The following is a 15,525-nucleotide window of genomic DNA, read 5'->3' on the forward strand; positions in this document are numbered from 1 at the left end:
GAAACATGTAACATTGTGCACATTTAAGGTGTACAGCATGTTAATTTGATACATTTATGTATTTTAATAGCCAATGTAGTGATTATTAGCACCCCTATCGTGTTGCATAATTATTCTTTCTTCTTTAGTGGTGGAAATCATTAAGTTGTAGTCTCTTAGCAAGTTTGATGTTAGTGAATATAGACAACAATTTGTATCATATTGAACTTGATAAGAGACTTGCTTTCTTAATTGTATTTAACTGATGGGCAGGTGACTTGAGGCTCAGCAGCTTGGTTTTTACCGACATTCTGAGGTGTTGCTTGATTAAATAAAATTCCCTAGATAACTAAGCAAGGATGGTGGATATTCTTTTTTTTTTTTTTTTTTTAAGAGGAAAGTCATCTTTTTTTTTTTTATTTATTTATGGCTGTGTTGGGTCTTCGTTTCTGTGCGAGGCCTTCCTCTAGTTGTGGCAAGCGGGGGCCACTCTCTATCGCGGACTCTCGTGTTGCGGGGCACAGGCTCCAGATGTGCAGGCTCAGTAATTGTGGCTCACGGGCCCAGTTGCTCCGCGGCATGTGGGATCTTCCCAGACCAGGGCTCGAACCTGTGTCCCCTGCATCGGCAGGCAGATTCTCAACCACTGCGCCACCAGGGAAGCCGAAGGATGGTGGATATTCTTGAGAGTAACCTCTTGGCTCCACTAGTGTCTGTTAATGAGTCCATTAATAATTACTGAACAAGTGTTGGGTGCCAGGCATCACGCCAAACCTTTACACACATTCCTGCTTAATTCTAGCTATAACCCTGAGAGTGACCGCCCAGGTAGATGAGGGATATGTAAATTACCTGAGATTACACAGTTCCAGGGAGTGGAACAGAGATTCCAACCCAGAACTGTCAACCTAGCACTTTTTTTTTTGCTATGCCATGTCAGTTCTTTAGTGTTTATCTCCCTCATTGCATCTTCCTAGAAATGAAGGGAATAAGTTCATCTGGGGCAACTGGAGGAACTCACCTGAGGACCTGTGCCCTGAGGTGGAGTGATCCAAGATGCTGTGGCTATTTTCCTTTTACCTGCTAGTTTTTAGCAGGAAGGTTGATCCGGGTACCTAGCCTGCCATTACTCCAGGATCTAAAATTCACTTTAAAAGTAGTTATTAATCTATACTAGCTCGTGTTCTAGTTCCTACAATTAGTTTTCTGTTCTGTTCTAGTCTCCTGAAGTATTTATTAATTCTTTTGCTATTACAGTATGTAGCATTTAAAAATTTTAACTACATAAATTTCTTATTAGTCATCTATAGGATTTTCAGGTCTTGCCTGCTTACTTTTCAAGGTAAAATTTATTATTTAAAAACATTACTTACTTGTTCTTTTGGAAAGGTAACATATGCAAAAATGCAAAAATTTAGTCCCCTTCTTCTCACTCCCTGCTTTTCCCCCTAGTCTTTCATTTTCCTTCCCCAAGGACATCTACCATTATGAGTTTCTTATATAATGTTCCAGTGATACATGGTGCATGTACTAGTGTATACATGGGTGTATGTATTTTGAATTCTGTTTTTGCACACATAGCCTCCTCTACAGATCATGTATACCTTTTGTCACTTAATATATTTTAGCAGTCATTCTGTATTACTGCAATAGCATTACCTATTTTTAAAAAAACAATTGTATATTATTCCATGAATTTATGTATTATTTATTTTTAAAAGTTATTTAAAGTAGTAGATATCATTGTTTAAAATTTTATTTAGGAGCTTCTTTTGGGAAGATGGGGTAGATGTACTTTTCCATCTTCCTCTAAGTACAACTACGGTACCGGTCACTATGTGTAAAAGACACATAAGAAGACTCTGAAAGGTGAAAAGAAGAAGGCAGATGGACTCAAAAGACAACATAGTGATGAGTTACCTGAATTTCCTTCTTGCCTGAAATATTGCAGACCTAGAGGTGAAGACAGTGGCAACCTGGAAAACACCAATGGACCCAGACATTAAAAACCTCAATTAAAGCCTGATCCCTCTCAAGAAAGGGACAGCCTGGCAAGACAGAAAACTTGTAGACTGCAATCTCTCTAGTCCAGAAAAATATCACAGAAGAAACTGTTCCCTGCCCCCATCCATGCCAGCAAAGACTGTATGGGGAGACTAGGCTTACAGCCAATCTGTAAAGTGCTACCCAACCCAGTGCACACCTCCACTGGGGTGGTATCAGTGATGGCCAAGTAGGGAGTCATGATTTTCATCCTAGCTAACCAGTTATGAGCTCACTCTCTGTGATGTCAGTGGAGAACACATGAGAATCCTGAATTTCTTTCCTCACCCAGCAGTGTCCTTTACCGCACTAGGGTAGTGTCACAGGAAGCCTCGTAGAAAGTCAGTGCTTTCACCATGGCCAAATGGTAACCAGGTCACCAGTACTGTGACATCTGTGGAGACCACATGGGAAACTGGAACAGCCAGCCATAACAGGAGCTCCCCACCCTTAGGTATTAATGGCTGCTGAGTGGAGAAACTGGACTTCTGTCTCCACTTGACAGTAAAGGGGCCAGAGCAGTATTGGAGAATGCTAGCAAAAATGGAAGGTTTAAATAAAATCCAGTCTCATAATATGAAACATAGTATGAAAACATCCAGGTTCAATAAAAATGTACTCATTATACCAAGAACCAGGAAGATCTCAACTGAACAAAAAGAGACACCTAATAGATGTCACCATTGAGATGACATGTTAGAATTATCTGACAGGCTTTATAGAGCCATGCCAAAAATGCTTCAACAAGCAATTATCAACATAATGAAACAAATAAAAAATAACCTCAGTGAAGAAATAGAAATTCTCAGCAAAGAAATAGAAGATATAAAAAACAAATTGGAATTTTAGAGCTGAAAAAAATTAAAATACACTGCATGGTGATTGAGTTCAGTGTCAGGATGGAGTGACTGAGGAAAGAATCAGTGAACTGCAAGATGGAACAATAGAAAGCACTCAGTCTGAACAACAGACAAGGTAGACTGAAAGAAAATGAACAGAGCCTTAGGGACTTGTAAGACTGTAACAGATGTAGCACTAGTGTCCTCAAAGTTCCAGAAAGAGAAGAGAAAGACCATGAAGCTGAAAGTCTCATAAGTAGCTGGAAACCTCCTAAATTTGGCATGAGACGTAAACCTACAGATTCAAGAGGAAATCAGTAGCAGAAAGATAAACCCAGGGATAAACCCAGAGAAATCCATGCCAAGACACATCATAATTAAACTTCTGAAAACTAAAGATAAAGAAAAAAATCTCAGAAGTAGTGAGAGAGAAAGGACAATTTACCAAAGCGGAAAAAATGGTTTGAATGACAATGGTTTTCTTATCAGAAATCACGAAGGCCAGAAGGAAATGGCAAAATATTTTTAAGTGCTGAAAGAAAAGAATTGTTAACTCAGAATTCTCTACCCAGTGAAAAATACCCTTCAAGAATAAAGGGGAAATCAAGAAATTCTTAGACGAAAAAAAAAAAAACCTAATAATTTGTCACCAGTAGACTGATCCTTAAAGAATGGCTAAAGGAAGTTCTTAATACAGAAAGGAGGTGATAAAGAAGGGAACCTTGGAACAGCAGGAAGAATGTGGTATGCAGAAATAAGTGTAAATACAATAGAATTTCCTTCTCCTCTTGAGTTTTCTAAATCATGTTTCATGGTGGAAGCAAAAATTATAATCTTCTCTGTGGTTCTAAATGTATGTAGAGAAAGTATTTAAGACCATTATATTATAAATGGAAGAGAGTAAAGGGATCAAAATAGAAGGAAGGTTTTTTTTCTTTATAAAAAATTGTGGTAAAATGCATTTTACATTGAATTTAGCATTTAAACCTTTTGTGAGTATAATTCAGTGGTGTTAAGTATATTCGCAATGTTGTGCAACTGTCACTACTATCCACTTCCAGAACATTTCATCATCCCAAACAAAAACTTTACAACCATTAAATGATAACTCTTCATTGCCCCCTCCCCTTGGTACCTGGTAATATCTGTTCTACTTTCTCTCTCTATGAATTTATTTATTTTAGATACCTCATATGAGTGGACTCAAAATAATTCGTTTGTGTGTCACTTATTTCACTTAGCATAAGCCTTTAAGGTTCATCCATACTGTAGCATGTGTCACAGTTTCCTTTAATTCCTTTTTAAGGCTAAATCATCCTTTTTAATTTCATTCCTTTTTAAGGCTAAATCTATTTTATATATATATATATATATATATATATATATATATATATATATATATACACATACTGTATTTTGTTTATTCATTTATTGATGGATGCTTGGTTGTGCCCACCTTTTTGGCTCTTGTGAATAATGGTGCTATGAACGTTGTTTAGCGAGTATCTGTGTCATCCCTGCTTTCAATTCTTATGGATACATAGCTAGGATTAAAATTGCTGGATCTTATGGTAATTCTATTTTGAACTGTTTGAGGAATTTCCAAACTGTTTTCCATAGTGGTTGAACTATTTTGTCTTCCCACCAGTAATGCAGGATTCCAATGTTACCACATCCGCATCAACACTTATTATTTTTCATTATTTTGGATAATAGCCATATTACTGGCCATGAAGTAATATTTCATTGTGGTTTGATTTGCGTTCCATAATGATTAGTGACGTTGGTCATCTTTTCATGTGTTTATTGGCCATCTTTATGCCTTTGGAGAAATGTCTGTTCAAGTCTTTTGCTCATTTTTGAATTGGATTCCTTTGTTGTTAGGCTGTAGGAGTTCTTATATTCCCTGATCAGATGTATGATTTGAAAATACTTTCCTCCATTCCGTGGGTTGTTTTTCACACCCATGGTAGTGTCCTTTGATGCACGAAAGTTTTTAATTTTGATGAAGTCAAATTTATCCTTTCTTTTGTTGCCTATGCTTTCAGTGTCATATCCAAGAAATGACTGCTAAATCCAATGTCATGAAGATTGTCTCCAGTTTTTTCTCCTAAGAGTTTTATACTTTTAGCTCTTACATTTAGGTCTTTGGTAAATATTGAGTTAATTTTTGTATATCTTGTAAGGTAAGGATCCAACTTTGTTGCTCATAACTAACGTATAGAAGTGCAACTGATTTTTGCATGTTGATTTTGCATCCTGCAACTTTGCTGAATTACCTCTAATAGTGGTTTTGTTTTGCTTTTTGTTTTTGGTGCAGAATCTTTAGAATTTTCTAAGTATAAAATCATGTCATGTATTAACAGAGATAATTTTACTTATTCCTTTTCAGTTTGGATGCCTTTTATTTCTTTTTCTCACCTAATTGCTCTAGCTAGTGTTTCCCTAGCTAGTGTTGAATAGAAGTGGTGGAAGTGGAACATCCTTGCCTTGTTCCTGATCATAGGGGGAAATCTTTTAGTCTTTCATCATGGAGTATGATGTTAGCTGTGGGTTCTTCATAGATGGCCTTTATCATGTTAAGGATGTTTCCTTCCATTTCTAGTTTTTTGAGTGTTTTTATCATTAAAGGGTGTTGATTTTTTTTTTTATTTACATCAATTGAGATGATCATGTGGTCTTTTTCCTTCATTTTGTTAATGTGGTCTACTACCATTGATATTTATTTGCCATCCTTGCATTCTGGGAATAAATCCACTTGGTCATGGTGTGTGATCCTTTTAGTATGCTGCTGGATTCTGCTTGCTAGTTTTGTTGAGAGTGTTTGTATCATTATTTATAAGGAATACCAGTCTGTAGTTTTCTTGTAGTGTCTTTATTTGGCTTTGGTGTTAGGGCAATATTTACCTCATAGGATGAGTTAGGAAGTGTTATATATTCAATTTTTGGGGAAGAGTTTGAGAAGGATTGGTATTAATTCTTCTTTAAATGTTTGGTGGTATTCATCAGTAAGCTGTCTGGTCCTAGGCTTTTTTGTTATTGTTGAAATGTTTTTGATTACTGATTAAATCTCCTTACTAGTTATAAGCTTATTCAGTTTTTCTTTCCTTCATGATTCAGTCTTGGTAGGTTGTGTGTTTCTGTTTGTTCATTTCATCTGTGTTATAGAGTTTGGTGTACACTTGTTCATAGCATATTTTTATAATCCTTTTTATTTCTGAATTACCCAGCATTCATTTTAGTAATTTGAGTTTCTCTCTTTTTTCATTAGTCAATCTAGCTAAAGGTCAATTTCATTTTTTTTTCAAAGAGCAAACTTTTGGTTTTGTTGATTTTCTCTATTTTTCTGTTGTTTACTTCCTTATCTCTATTCCAATCTTGATTTTTTTTTCTTCCTTCTGCTAGCTTTGGGATTAGTTTGCTCTTTTTCAACTCCTATAAGGTATAAAATTAGGTTATTCATTTGAGATCCTTCTTTTTTAATGTATGTGTTTACAGTGATAAATTTTCTCTCTTAACACTGCTTCTGATGCATTCCCTAAGTTTGAGTATGTTGGATTTTTTTCCCCATTTGTCTCAATGTATTCTTAATTTCCTAGGTGATTTCTTCCTTGACTCATTGGTTGTGGGAGGTAAGATTTTATACTTTACTTGAACTGATGATAGATGGCAACATTAGACAGTGATAACTGATGTATATATAATGTAATAAAGTAATATCTAGAGCAATATAAAGAGACAAACTTAAAACACTACAGGTACATCAAATATAATGTTAAAACATTTCAAATAGAGTTGCAGAAAAAGAAGAAAAAACAGAACAAATGGACAGCAAATAAAATGGCAGACTTAAACCCTAACCCTTTCAGAAACTCATTTCAAATATAGTCATATATGCAGATTAAAAGTAAACAGAAAAAGACATATCATGCAAACATTAATCAAAGGATAGCAGTAATAGCTATATAAATATCAGGTAAAGTATACTTCGTAGCAGGAAAAAAAAAAAAAGAATACCAGGAAGGGACATTATGTAATGATAAAGTAAAAGGGTAAATCTACCAAGAAGACATAGCAATCCTAGATGTGTATGCATCAAACAACAGAGCAGCAAAAACTGGTAGAACTGAGAAGGAAAATAGACAAATCCACAATTCTAGTTGGAGACTTCAATGCTTCCTTCTCAGCAATTGAAAGAACAACTAGATGAAATATCAGCAATGATATAAAAGAACTCAATACCATCAACCAGGAGGATCTAATTGACATTTATAAGACACTCCATGCCACAACAGTAGAATTCACATTATTTTCAAGTGCTTGTGAAACATGTACCATGATATGCCATATCCTGGCCCATAAGACAAACCTCAACAAATTTAAAAGATATGACATCCTGCATAGTATTTTCCTTGATGACAATGGAATCAAACTAGAAAGCAACAGCAGAAACCTAACAGGAAAATCTCTAAACACTTAAAGATCACATTTCTAAATATTCCATGAATCAAAGAAGTAGTCTCAAGAGAAATAAAATATAGAGAACTGAATGAAAATGAAAATACAGTATATCAAAATTTGTGGGAACAGCTAAAGCAGTTCTGAGGGATATTTATAGCACTAAATGCATACATTAAAAAGATGAAAATCTCAAATCAATAATCTGTTTCCACCCTAAGAACCTAGAAAAAAAGGAGAACAAATAGATACAAATCAATCAGAAAGAAGGAAACAATCAGAAGAAGGAAAGAGCAGAAATCAATGAAATTGAAAACAAATAATAGAGAAAAGTCAGTGAAAGTAAGAGTTAGTTCTTTGAAAAGACAAAGCTCTAGCAAGACTACAAAGAAAAAAAGACAAATTACCAATATCAGGAGTAAAAAATAGCTACAATTACGTTCTTGACAGATATCAAAAAAATAATGGGGAATACCAAAAAACAAAAGAATAACATCTACACACATAAGTTTGATAACTTAGATGAAGTGAACCAATTCCTCAAAAAATTAGAACTACCACAACTCACTCAATATGAAATAAATATTTTAAATTGAGATATAATTGACATGTAACATTGTATTAGTTTTAGTGTGCAACAGGTCCCTGGTCCACGGCTTCTTAGGAGCCGAGGCGCACAGCAGGAGGTGAGTGTCAGACGAGCGAGTGAAGCTTCGTCTGCCACTCCCCATCTCTCAGATTAACACCTGAACCATCCCCCACCCCGGCCTGGTCTGTGGAAAGATGATCTTCCATGAAACTGGTCCCTGGTGCCAAAAAGGTTAGGGGCCACTGGTGTACAACATAATAATATGATACATGTATATGTTGTGAAATGATTGTCACAGTAAGTTTACTTAACATCTGTTGTCACACATAAATTTTTTCTTGTGAGAGTGAGGTAATTTGAATAACACTATAACTATTAAAGAAATTGGATTTGTGATTAAAAACTTCCCCAAAGAAAATGTTCATGCTGAGGTTGTTCCTAGGAGAATTTTACCAAATATTTAAGAATTACAGGCACACCTCAATTTTTTTATTTTATTTTATTTTTTAACAAATCGAAGGTCCATGGCAACCCTGTGTTGAGCATCATTTTTCCAATAGCATTTGCTCACTTCGTGTCTCTCACATTTTGGTAGTTCTCACAATATTTCAAACTTTTTTGTTATTACTGTATTTGTTATGGTCATCTGTGATAGATCTGTGATCTTTGGTGTTATTACTGTGACTCACTGAAGGCTCAGAAGATTGTTAATATTTTTTAGGAATAAAGTATTTTTCAATTAAGGTATATACTTTTTTTAGACATAATGCTGTTGCACACTTAATAGGCTACAGTATAGTGTAAACATAACTCTTACGTACATTGGGAAACCAAAAAATTCATGTGAGTTGCTTTATTGTGGTAACCACTTCATTTCAGTGGTCTGGTACCAAACCTTCAATGTCACCAAGTTATACCTGTGACACCAGTTCTACACAATCTCTTCCAGAAATACAAGAGAAGGGGACACTTCCCAATTTGTTTTATAAAGCTAGTAGGTTTTACTCTGCTGCCCAAACCAGCTAAGACAGTGCAAAGAAGTGAAAAGTGCAAGCTCTTATCCCTCATAAATATAGGTACAAAATCCTTAAATTATTAGCAAATAGAATTCCACAGTATACAAAAAGAATTCTACACCATGTCCATAGGGGGTTTGTTCTAGGGATGCAAGGCTGGTTCAATATTTGAAAATCAGTGTAATCCCAATATTAACAGGTGAAAGAAGAAAAATATCATAATTGTGTTAATCGATGCATTAAAATTTTTAAAAATTTTTATTGGAGTATAGTTGATTTACAATGTTGTGTTTCAGGTGTACAGCAAAATGAATCAGTTATACATATTTATATCCATTCTTTTTCAGATTCTTTTCCCATATAGGTTATTATGGAATATTGAGTAGAGTTCCCTGTGCTATACAGTGGGTTCCTATTAATTATCTATTTTACACATAGTAGCATGTATATGTGAATCCCAATCTCCTAATTTATCACTTCCCTCCACGTTTCACCTTTGGTAACCACAAGTTTGATTTCAAAATCTGTGAGTCTGTTTCTGATCTGTAAATAAGTTCATTTGTATCTTTTTTTTTTTTGGCCACACTGCACTGTATGCAAGATCTTAGTTCCCTGACCAGGGATCAAACCTGTGCCCTCTGCAGTGGAAGCACAGAGTCCTAACCGCTGGACTGTCAGGGAATTCCCCATTTGCATCATTTTTTAATTAGATTCCATATATAAATGATACCATATGATATTTATCTTTCTCTGTCTGACTTAGTGTGATGATATCCACGTCCATCCATGTTGCTGCAAATGGCATTATTTCATTCTTTTTTATGGCTGAGTAATATTCCATTGTATATATGTACCACATCTTCTTTATCCATTCCTCTGTCAATGGACATTTAGGTTGCTTCCATGTCTTGGCCATTGTAAATAGTGCTGCAATGAACATTGGGATGCATGTGTCTTTTTGAAATGTGGTTTTCTCTGGATATATTCCCAGGAGTTGGGATTGCTGGATCATATGGTAGCTCAATTTTTAGTTTTGTAAGGAACCTCCCTACTGTTCTCCATAATGGTTGTACTAATTTACATTCCCACCAACAGTGTAGGAGTGTTTTCCCTTTTCTCCACACCCTCTCCAGCATTTATTGTTTGTAGATTTTTTGATGATGGCCATTCTGACCTGTGTGAGGTGATACCTCATTGCAGTTTTGATTTGCATTTCTCTAATAATTAGTGACATTGAGCATCTTTTCGTGTGCTTTTTTGGCCATCTGTATGTCTTCTTTGGAGAAATGTCTGTTTAGATCTTCTGCTCATTTTTTAATTGGGTTGTTTGGGTTTTTTTGATACTGAGGTGTATGAGCTGTTTTTATATTTTGGAGATCAATCCCTTGTCGGTAGCTTGCAAATGTTGTCTCCTTCTCTGTGGGTTGTCTTTTCATTTTGTTTATGGTTTCCTTTGCTGTGCAAAAGCTTTTAAGTTTAATTAGGTCCCATTGGTTTATTTTTGTTTTTATTTTCATTACTCTAGGAGGTAGATCCAGAAAGATACTGCTGTGATTTATGTCAGAGAGTGTTCTGCCTGTGTTTTACTCTAAGAATTTTACGTTTCCAGCCTTACATTTAGGTCTTTAATCCATTTTGAGTTTATTTTTGTATATGGTGTTAGGGAGTGTTCTAATTTCATTCTTTTACATGTAGCTGTCCAGTTTTTCTAGCACCACTTATTGAAGAGACTGTCTTTTCTCCATTGTATATTCTTGCCTCCTTTGTGATAGTTTAGTAATTTAAAAACTTCGATGTATTAAATTTTTGACTAAATTCAACATCCATTCATGATAAAAACTCTTAGAAATAGGAATAGAGGGGACCTTCCTCAAATTGATAAAGAGTATCTACCAAAAGCCTAAAGGACATTTTACATAATGGAAAAGACCTTCCTAAATCCCAAACACATAGCATATATTCAGCTGCCTACTCAACATCTCCACTTAGGTACTTAATAGATGTCACCAACATGCAAAACTGAACCCCTGCTTTACCTCTCCCCATACCTATTCTTCCTTGTCTTCTCCAACTCATTAAATAGTCCATATAATGTACTACTTAGTACAGAACCTTGGAGTCATCCATGATCTTGCTCTTTTCTTATGATAAACATCAGGTTCTATCAGATAAACCCTGAAAATATACCCAGATCTCATCTTTGACCTGGGTTATTGCATTTGCTCCTAAATCTCTCCTTCAGCCCCTGTCTTGGCTCCATCAGGGTCTGTTTTTCATACAGCAACTTGATTGCCTTTTAGGAGCTAAATCAGACCATGGCATTTCTCTAGCTAAAACTTCAAAATTTCCCACGTCACTAATAAGGGCAATTTTGGAGTTTTTACAATATAGAAAAAATGGTTTTTAGTAATACCAGCATATTGTTTATTCTTCAGTAAGTATTGAGAAACAGCTATGTGCTGGGAGCCTCATTAAATATTGGCACTGTCACTGTGAAAAGATACCTGGCTACTATACTCATAGTTTAAAATCCAGGGGGAGAATCCAGGTTGGCATTTATACAGTGTGCTTAGTGCTAGGGTATGAAAAGTACAGAGTACTATGGGATCATTTGTGAAGGGCCCCTTTCCAGAGGAGGTGAAAGGGAAACTGAGACAATACTTGAAAGATAAATGGAACTGAAAAAAAAATAGAAATGAAGCAGGTGAGGAGTAGGTGAAAAAAAAAATGATGAGCAGAAAATTGTATTACACACAGAGAATGAGTATGATAAGGCAGGTGTGGCTAGATCCTAGCGTTTGAAAGGGAGAGAGGTACTGGAATAGTTGGGAGCAGTAAGTAGGGTCCAGATCACAGAGGGCTTGTAGATGAGGTTAAGACTTTTAGACTTTACCCTAAGAAATTAAGGATTCTGAATTGAGATAATGGTGGATTATGAGTACGAGAGTGACGTAAGATTTCTATTTTAGATTGCAGCTAGGAGAATGATGGGATAGATGAGATTAAAGGCAAAGAGAGTAGTTAGAAAATGGTTAACAGAAATCCAGCTAAATGGTAATGGTGATCTGGAGGGTGATGCCTGGACTAATGAAGAATAGGTAGTTAGGAGAAAAGATTGACAGCAGTTGACCGAGAGAGGAAGAAGTCAAAGAGATTGCCAAAGTTTCTATTAGGGTTTACAGAATGAGGAGTGGCTTTATAGAGAGAATGATGAGTTCCGATTTGTATAAAATAAATTTGAATTATCTGTGGGACTTCCTAGGGGAGAAGTTCTATCAGCAGTTCTGAATTCAGGTTGAGTGACAAAAAAGAGGTTAGGAGAGCTATCAATTATGGAAATGAGCGTTTGTTCCCTCCCTGAGATATTATTTGCTGATTGTTCAAATAATCTTTGAGGATCTTAAGTTGTATGTTCTTTGTTGCCATACTGAGAAGAAGAGTAAGTTAGGCTTGTTTACAACTTGTTGGGCATTTGTGTTTACTTTTAAAAGTCAATGATCCTTGAATGAAGAGACTGTTTGGCCCTAATTCATAAGTGGAGACTTCCTCTTGATGCTAAATATGACATTGTTGTATATGACACATAGTGCTCTAGAACTTTGCTGTTACACTGTTTTATAGTGTGTGTTCAATTCAGCATAAGGTGCATTCCTTCATACAAACATCCAGAATCACGCTTGGAGTGTGGACTTTGGAGCCAGGTTACCTGGCTTTAATTTCTGGCCCTACCATTAACTAGGGGTAAGATTGTGGGCATTAAACTTCTTTGAGTTTACTTTGTTGCCTACAAAATGGAAAAATATTACCTACATCATGTGGTTAGAATTGAGTTAATAATGTAAAGCATTTAGAATAGAATTGAATAAATGTTAGCTGTCGTTATTATTATTAATAAGAGGAGGCTCAGTTTATGGTGGTAACAAAGGACTTCTTTAGGTTAAGTGTGTGGCGTGCACTCCTGGGGCGGTTTGACTGGGAAGCCCAAAGTGTTTCTGAATTTCTGAGACTTCACTGAAGACTGAATTGTAATGCTGTGCAGATGATGGTTATTCTTTCACTGTTTCATTCTTTGTAATTCTGGGAGTGGGTGTTTATGTATTAGGAGAAAACTGGGGGTTGTTAACTGCATATTAATAAGAAACTGGGAGAATAGGAAGAGAATTATGTTTTGTCTGTATCACTAATGATGCTTTCTTACAGACAGACCTGTGGATTTTAGTTCTCACTTGAAGAAATAGTGTTTCCTGGCAGGGTTTCTGCTCCATGAAAAACAAAATTAAAAACTTCCCTGTTTAAACTTATAGATGTACTAAAGTTATAATAAGACGGGTTATTTTTTTTTCCTTTTTCTTTTCTGAAAAGCTTTGCTTTTTCATTTATAATCAAAATAGTATGGAGAAGGATAGAGTGATAGGCCAAAGTACTAATGTTGGGGTCTGAGCCAGTGAAAAGGATTGTGGAAATGTGAGCTGACAGTACTAAATGTTCAGTGCTCCTATAAGGCTGCCACTTGAACAATTAGTCAGATACAGCTCTTTGTCTTTCCTGGAATCCTGCTATGAAAAATAAACTCATTAAGAGAGAGAGAGAGGTGTCACACTTTTGTGGTTGATATTTTCACTGTTGGATTCTTTCCTGTAAACTAATATTTTATTTTGAATTTTATAGGAATTTGAAAGTGATTATGTTGTGTTTAAGTCCAAAACTTTGGATTTTGACAGAAGGCTCGGGACAATTCTTTGTGAAGCTTTCTTTAACTGCAATGGTCTGGAAGCTGCATTTAAGGTTAGTTCTGAAGAAGTTATCAGGAAAAAATGTTTTACTAGTGAATAAGACTATTGGATGAAAAGAGGGGAATACATTCCTTTCTCGTCCAGGTAAACTATTAACTAGTCACATTCTCTTCATATGAAGCTCACTGAATTATAAACTTTGAATACTGCACTAATGAATAATGAAGTTTACTTTGGACAAAGTCAGTTTTAGGACACTTGACTATTGATCTTTGCTTGAATTCATTGTTTCAGCTTTCATTACCTTTAGAGCAAGTTTGGTATGGCCTGTGAACTATCAATTCAAAATTAAGCTACAGTGAAAAGTGAAAACTCTCTGTTAACTCAAGAATTTCTTTTCTTTGCCATTGTTTACATAGGTTGGGTTCATCTGCCCACTTTATTAATCTGACTGAAATAAATAGCAATTTATACACTGTTTTTCATCAGGCATAAGACACCGTTGATTATCAGACACACCATTGTTTATCAACAAAAGAATATGCTTCCAGAAAGTTATGATGCTGTTGATTATATAACATAGTCTAGTTTCAGAGGTGTTAAAACATGAAAGAATGTTTGTCATAGAATTGATGAAATACAGTATAGATGTATGAATAGTTGCAGAAAAGAAAAGCATCCTGAGAGTTCTCCCAAGTGGAAAGCCTGTAACGTGGGTAATCGGGGCACCTTGTGAAACTTGCTTGTCAAAGAAGAGAACTGCAAGTCAAGCGTAAACTTAGATGACATCCCCAAAGAGGAATGAGGCCTCAGTGTCAGCAGAAACACAGCTAGAGAATCACGGACACAATTCATTGAAGATGGCAGTGCAAAACAATATAACAGGCACAGACTTTGTCGGAGATATTTGTTTGATTTTGATCTTAAAATTCAAATAAATGGGTCAGATGGCGGTTCAGTGGCTAGTGTCTTCTACCCCCATCAAGCGTTTTAACAGAGAAGTCACGAGGCTCAAATAGTTCTCTCTTAAGAGCCCTTGGATGAAACTGAGATGCTGCCAGCTGAAATATATAACCTGTTGTCATAAAATAACACCACCTGTCATCCCATCTCTCAGAAATTACTATTGTATTTAATACTGCCATTCCTTTTCTTTGACTAGATATGCATACATATTTCTCTTTGCAAAAAATGACATATTCTGGTCCTTGCAATCTTTTTGTAACCCTTTCAGGAAGCAGTGAATCATAAAAATTTTTCTTTTATAACAGAATTCAACAATATTATTTTTAGTGGCTACGTAGTAGTCTATCATATTCTCTGTAACTGGACCTCCTTTCATGCTTTTAGAAATAACTGCAAGAAAGAATGTAGAATGAAATCTCAGTTACAGAGGTTACAGAGGCTCCTACCTTTCCTAATTCAAACCTCTCTCTTTCCCCTTTTCACAACCATTCATATGGATTCTATTTTAGTACATGGCCAGTTATTTTTTCTAAACAATTTTATCTCTTTTTTGTCATGTATTTTGTTTCTTTAACTTTCCACATATTTGTACCTTGTCTGCTGCAAAATATAACATGAGATGGTGCCCTTATAAGCTTTCCAGGGGTGGGACATCATCTTAGAGTTTTTGTTATATCTAGATCACCTGCAATGCCTTGTATAAAGCAGGCACTTAATAACTGTGACATTAGGAGGGCTGACTGGTTGTCAGAGTCCTGAGATGACACACAGATGAAGATAAACTGCAGCAAGAGTTGTGGCAGAAGTAAAAAATTACAGGGTTGTGTATTTAGGGGAGAAAATGATTTCTACTATAGGTACAGGATGATGAACTCTGACCAGTTACTGCTGTGTCCCAGGGA

General features: G+C 35.7%; 1 protein-coding gene across 1 annotated transcript in view; it reads left to right on the forward strand.

Moving 5' to 3' along the window:
- DNAH11 (dynein axonemal heavy chain 11) overlaps positions 1 to 15,525 on the forward strand; it is a 326,952-nt gene that overhangs the window by 31,825 nt on the left and 279,602 nt on the right. The window contains exon 9 of the mRNA XM_057550027.1: positions 13,593 to 13,709. Within this exon, the coding sequence (XP_057406010.1) occupies positions 13,593 to 13,709 (117 nt within the window). The remainder of the gene's footprint in view (positions 1 to 13,592; positions 13,710 to 15,525) is intronic.

The sequence above is a fragment of the Balaenoptera acutorostrata genome, chromosome 7 (genome assembly GCF_949987535.1).
Source record: "Balaenoptera acutorostrata chromosome 7, mBalAcu1.1, whole genome shotgun sequence".
Lineage (NCBI taxonomy): Eukaryota > Metazoa > Chordata > Mammalia > Artiodactyla > Balaenopteridae > Balaenoptera > Balaenoptera acutorostrata.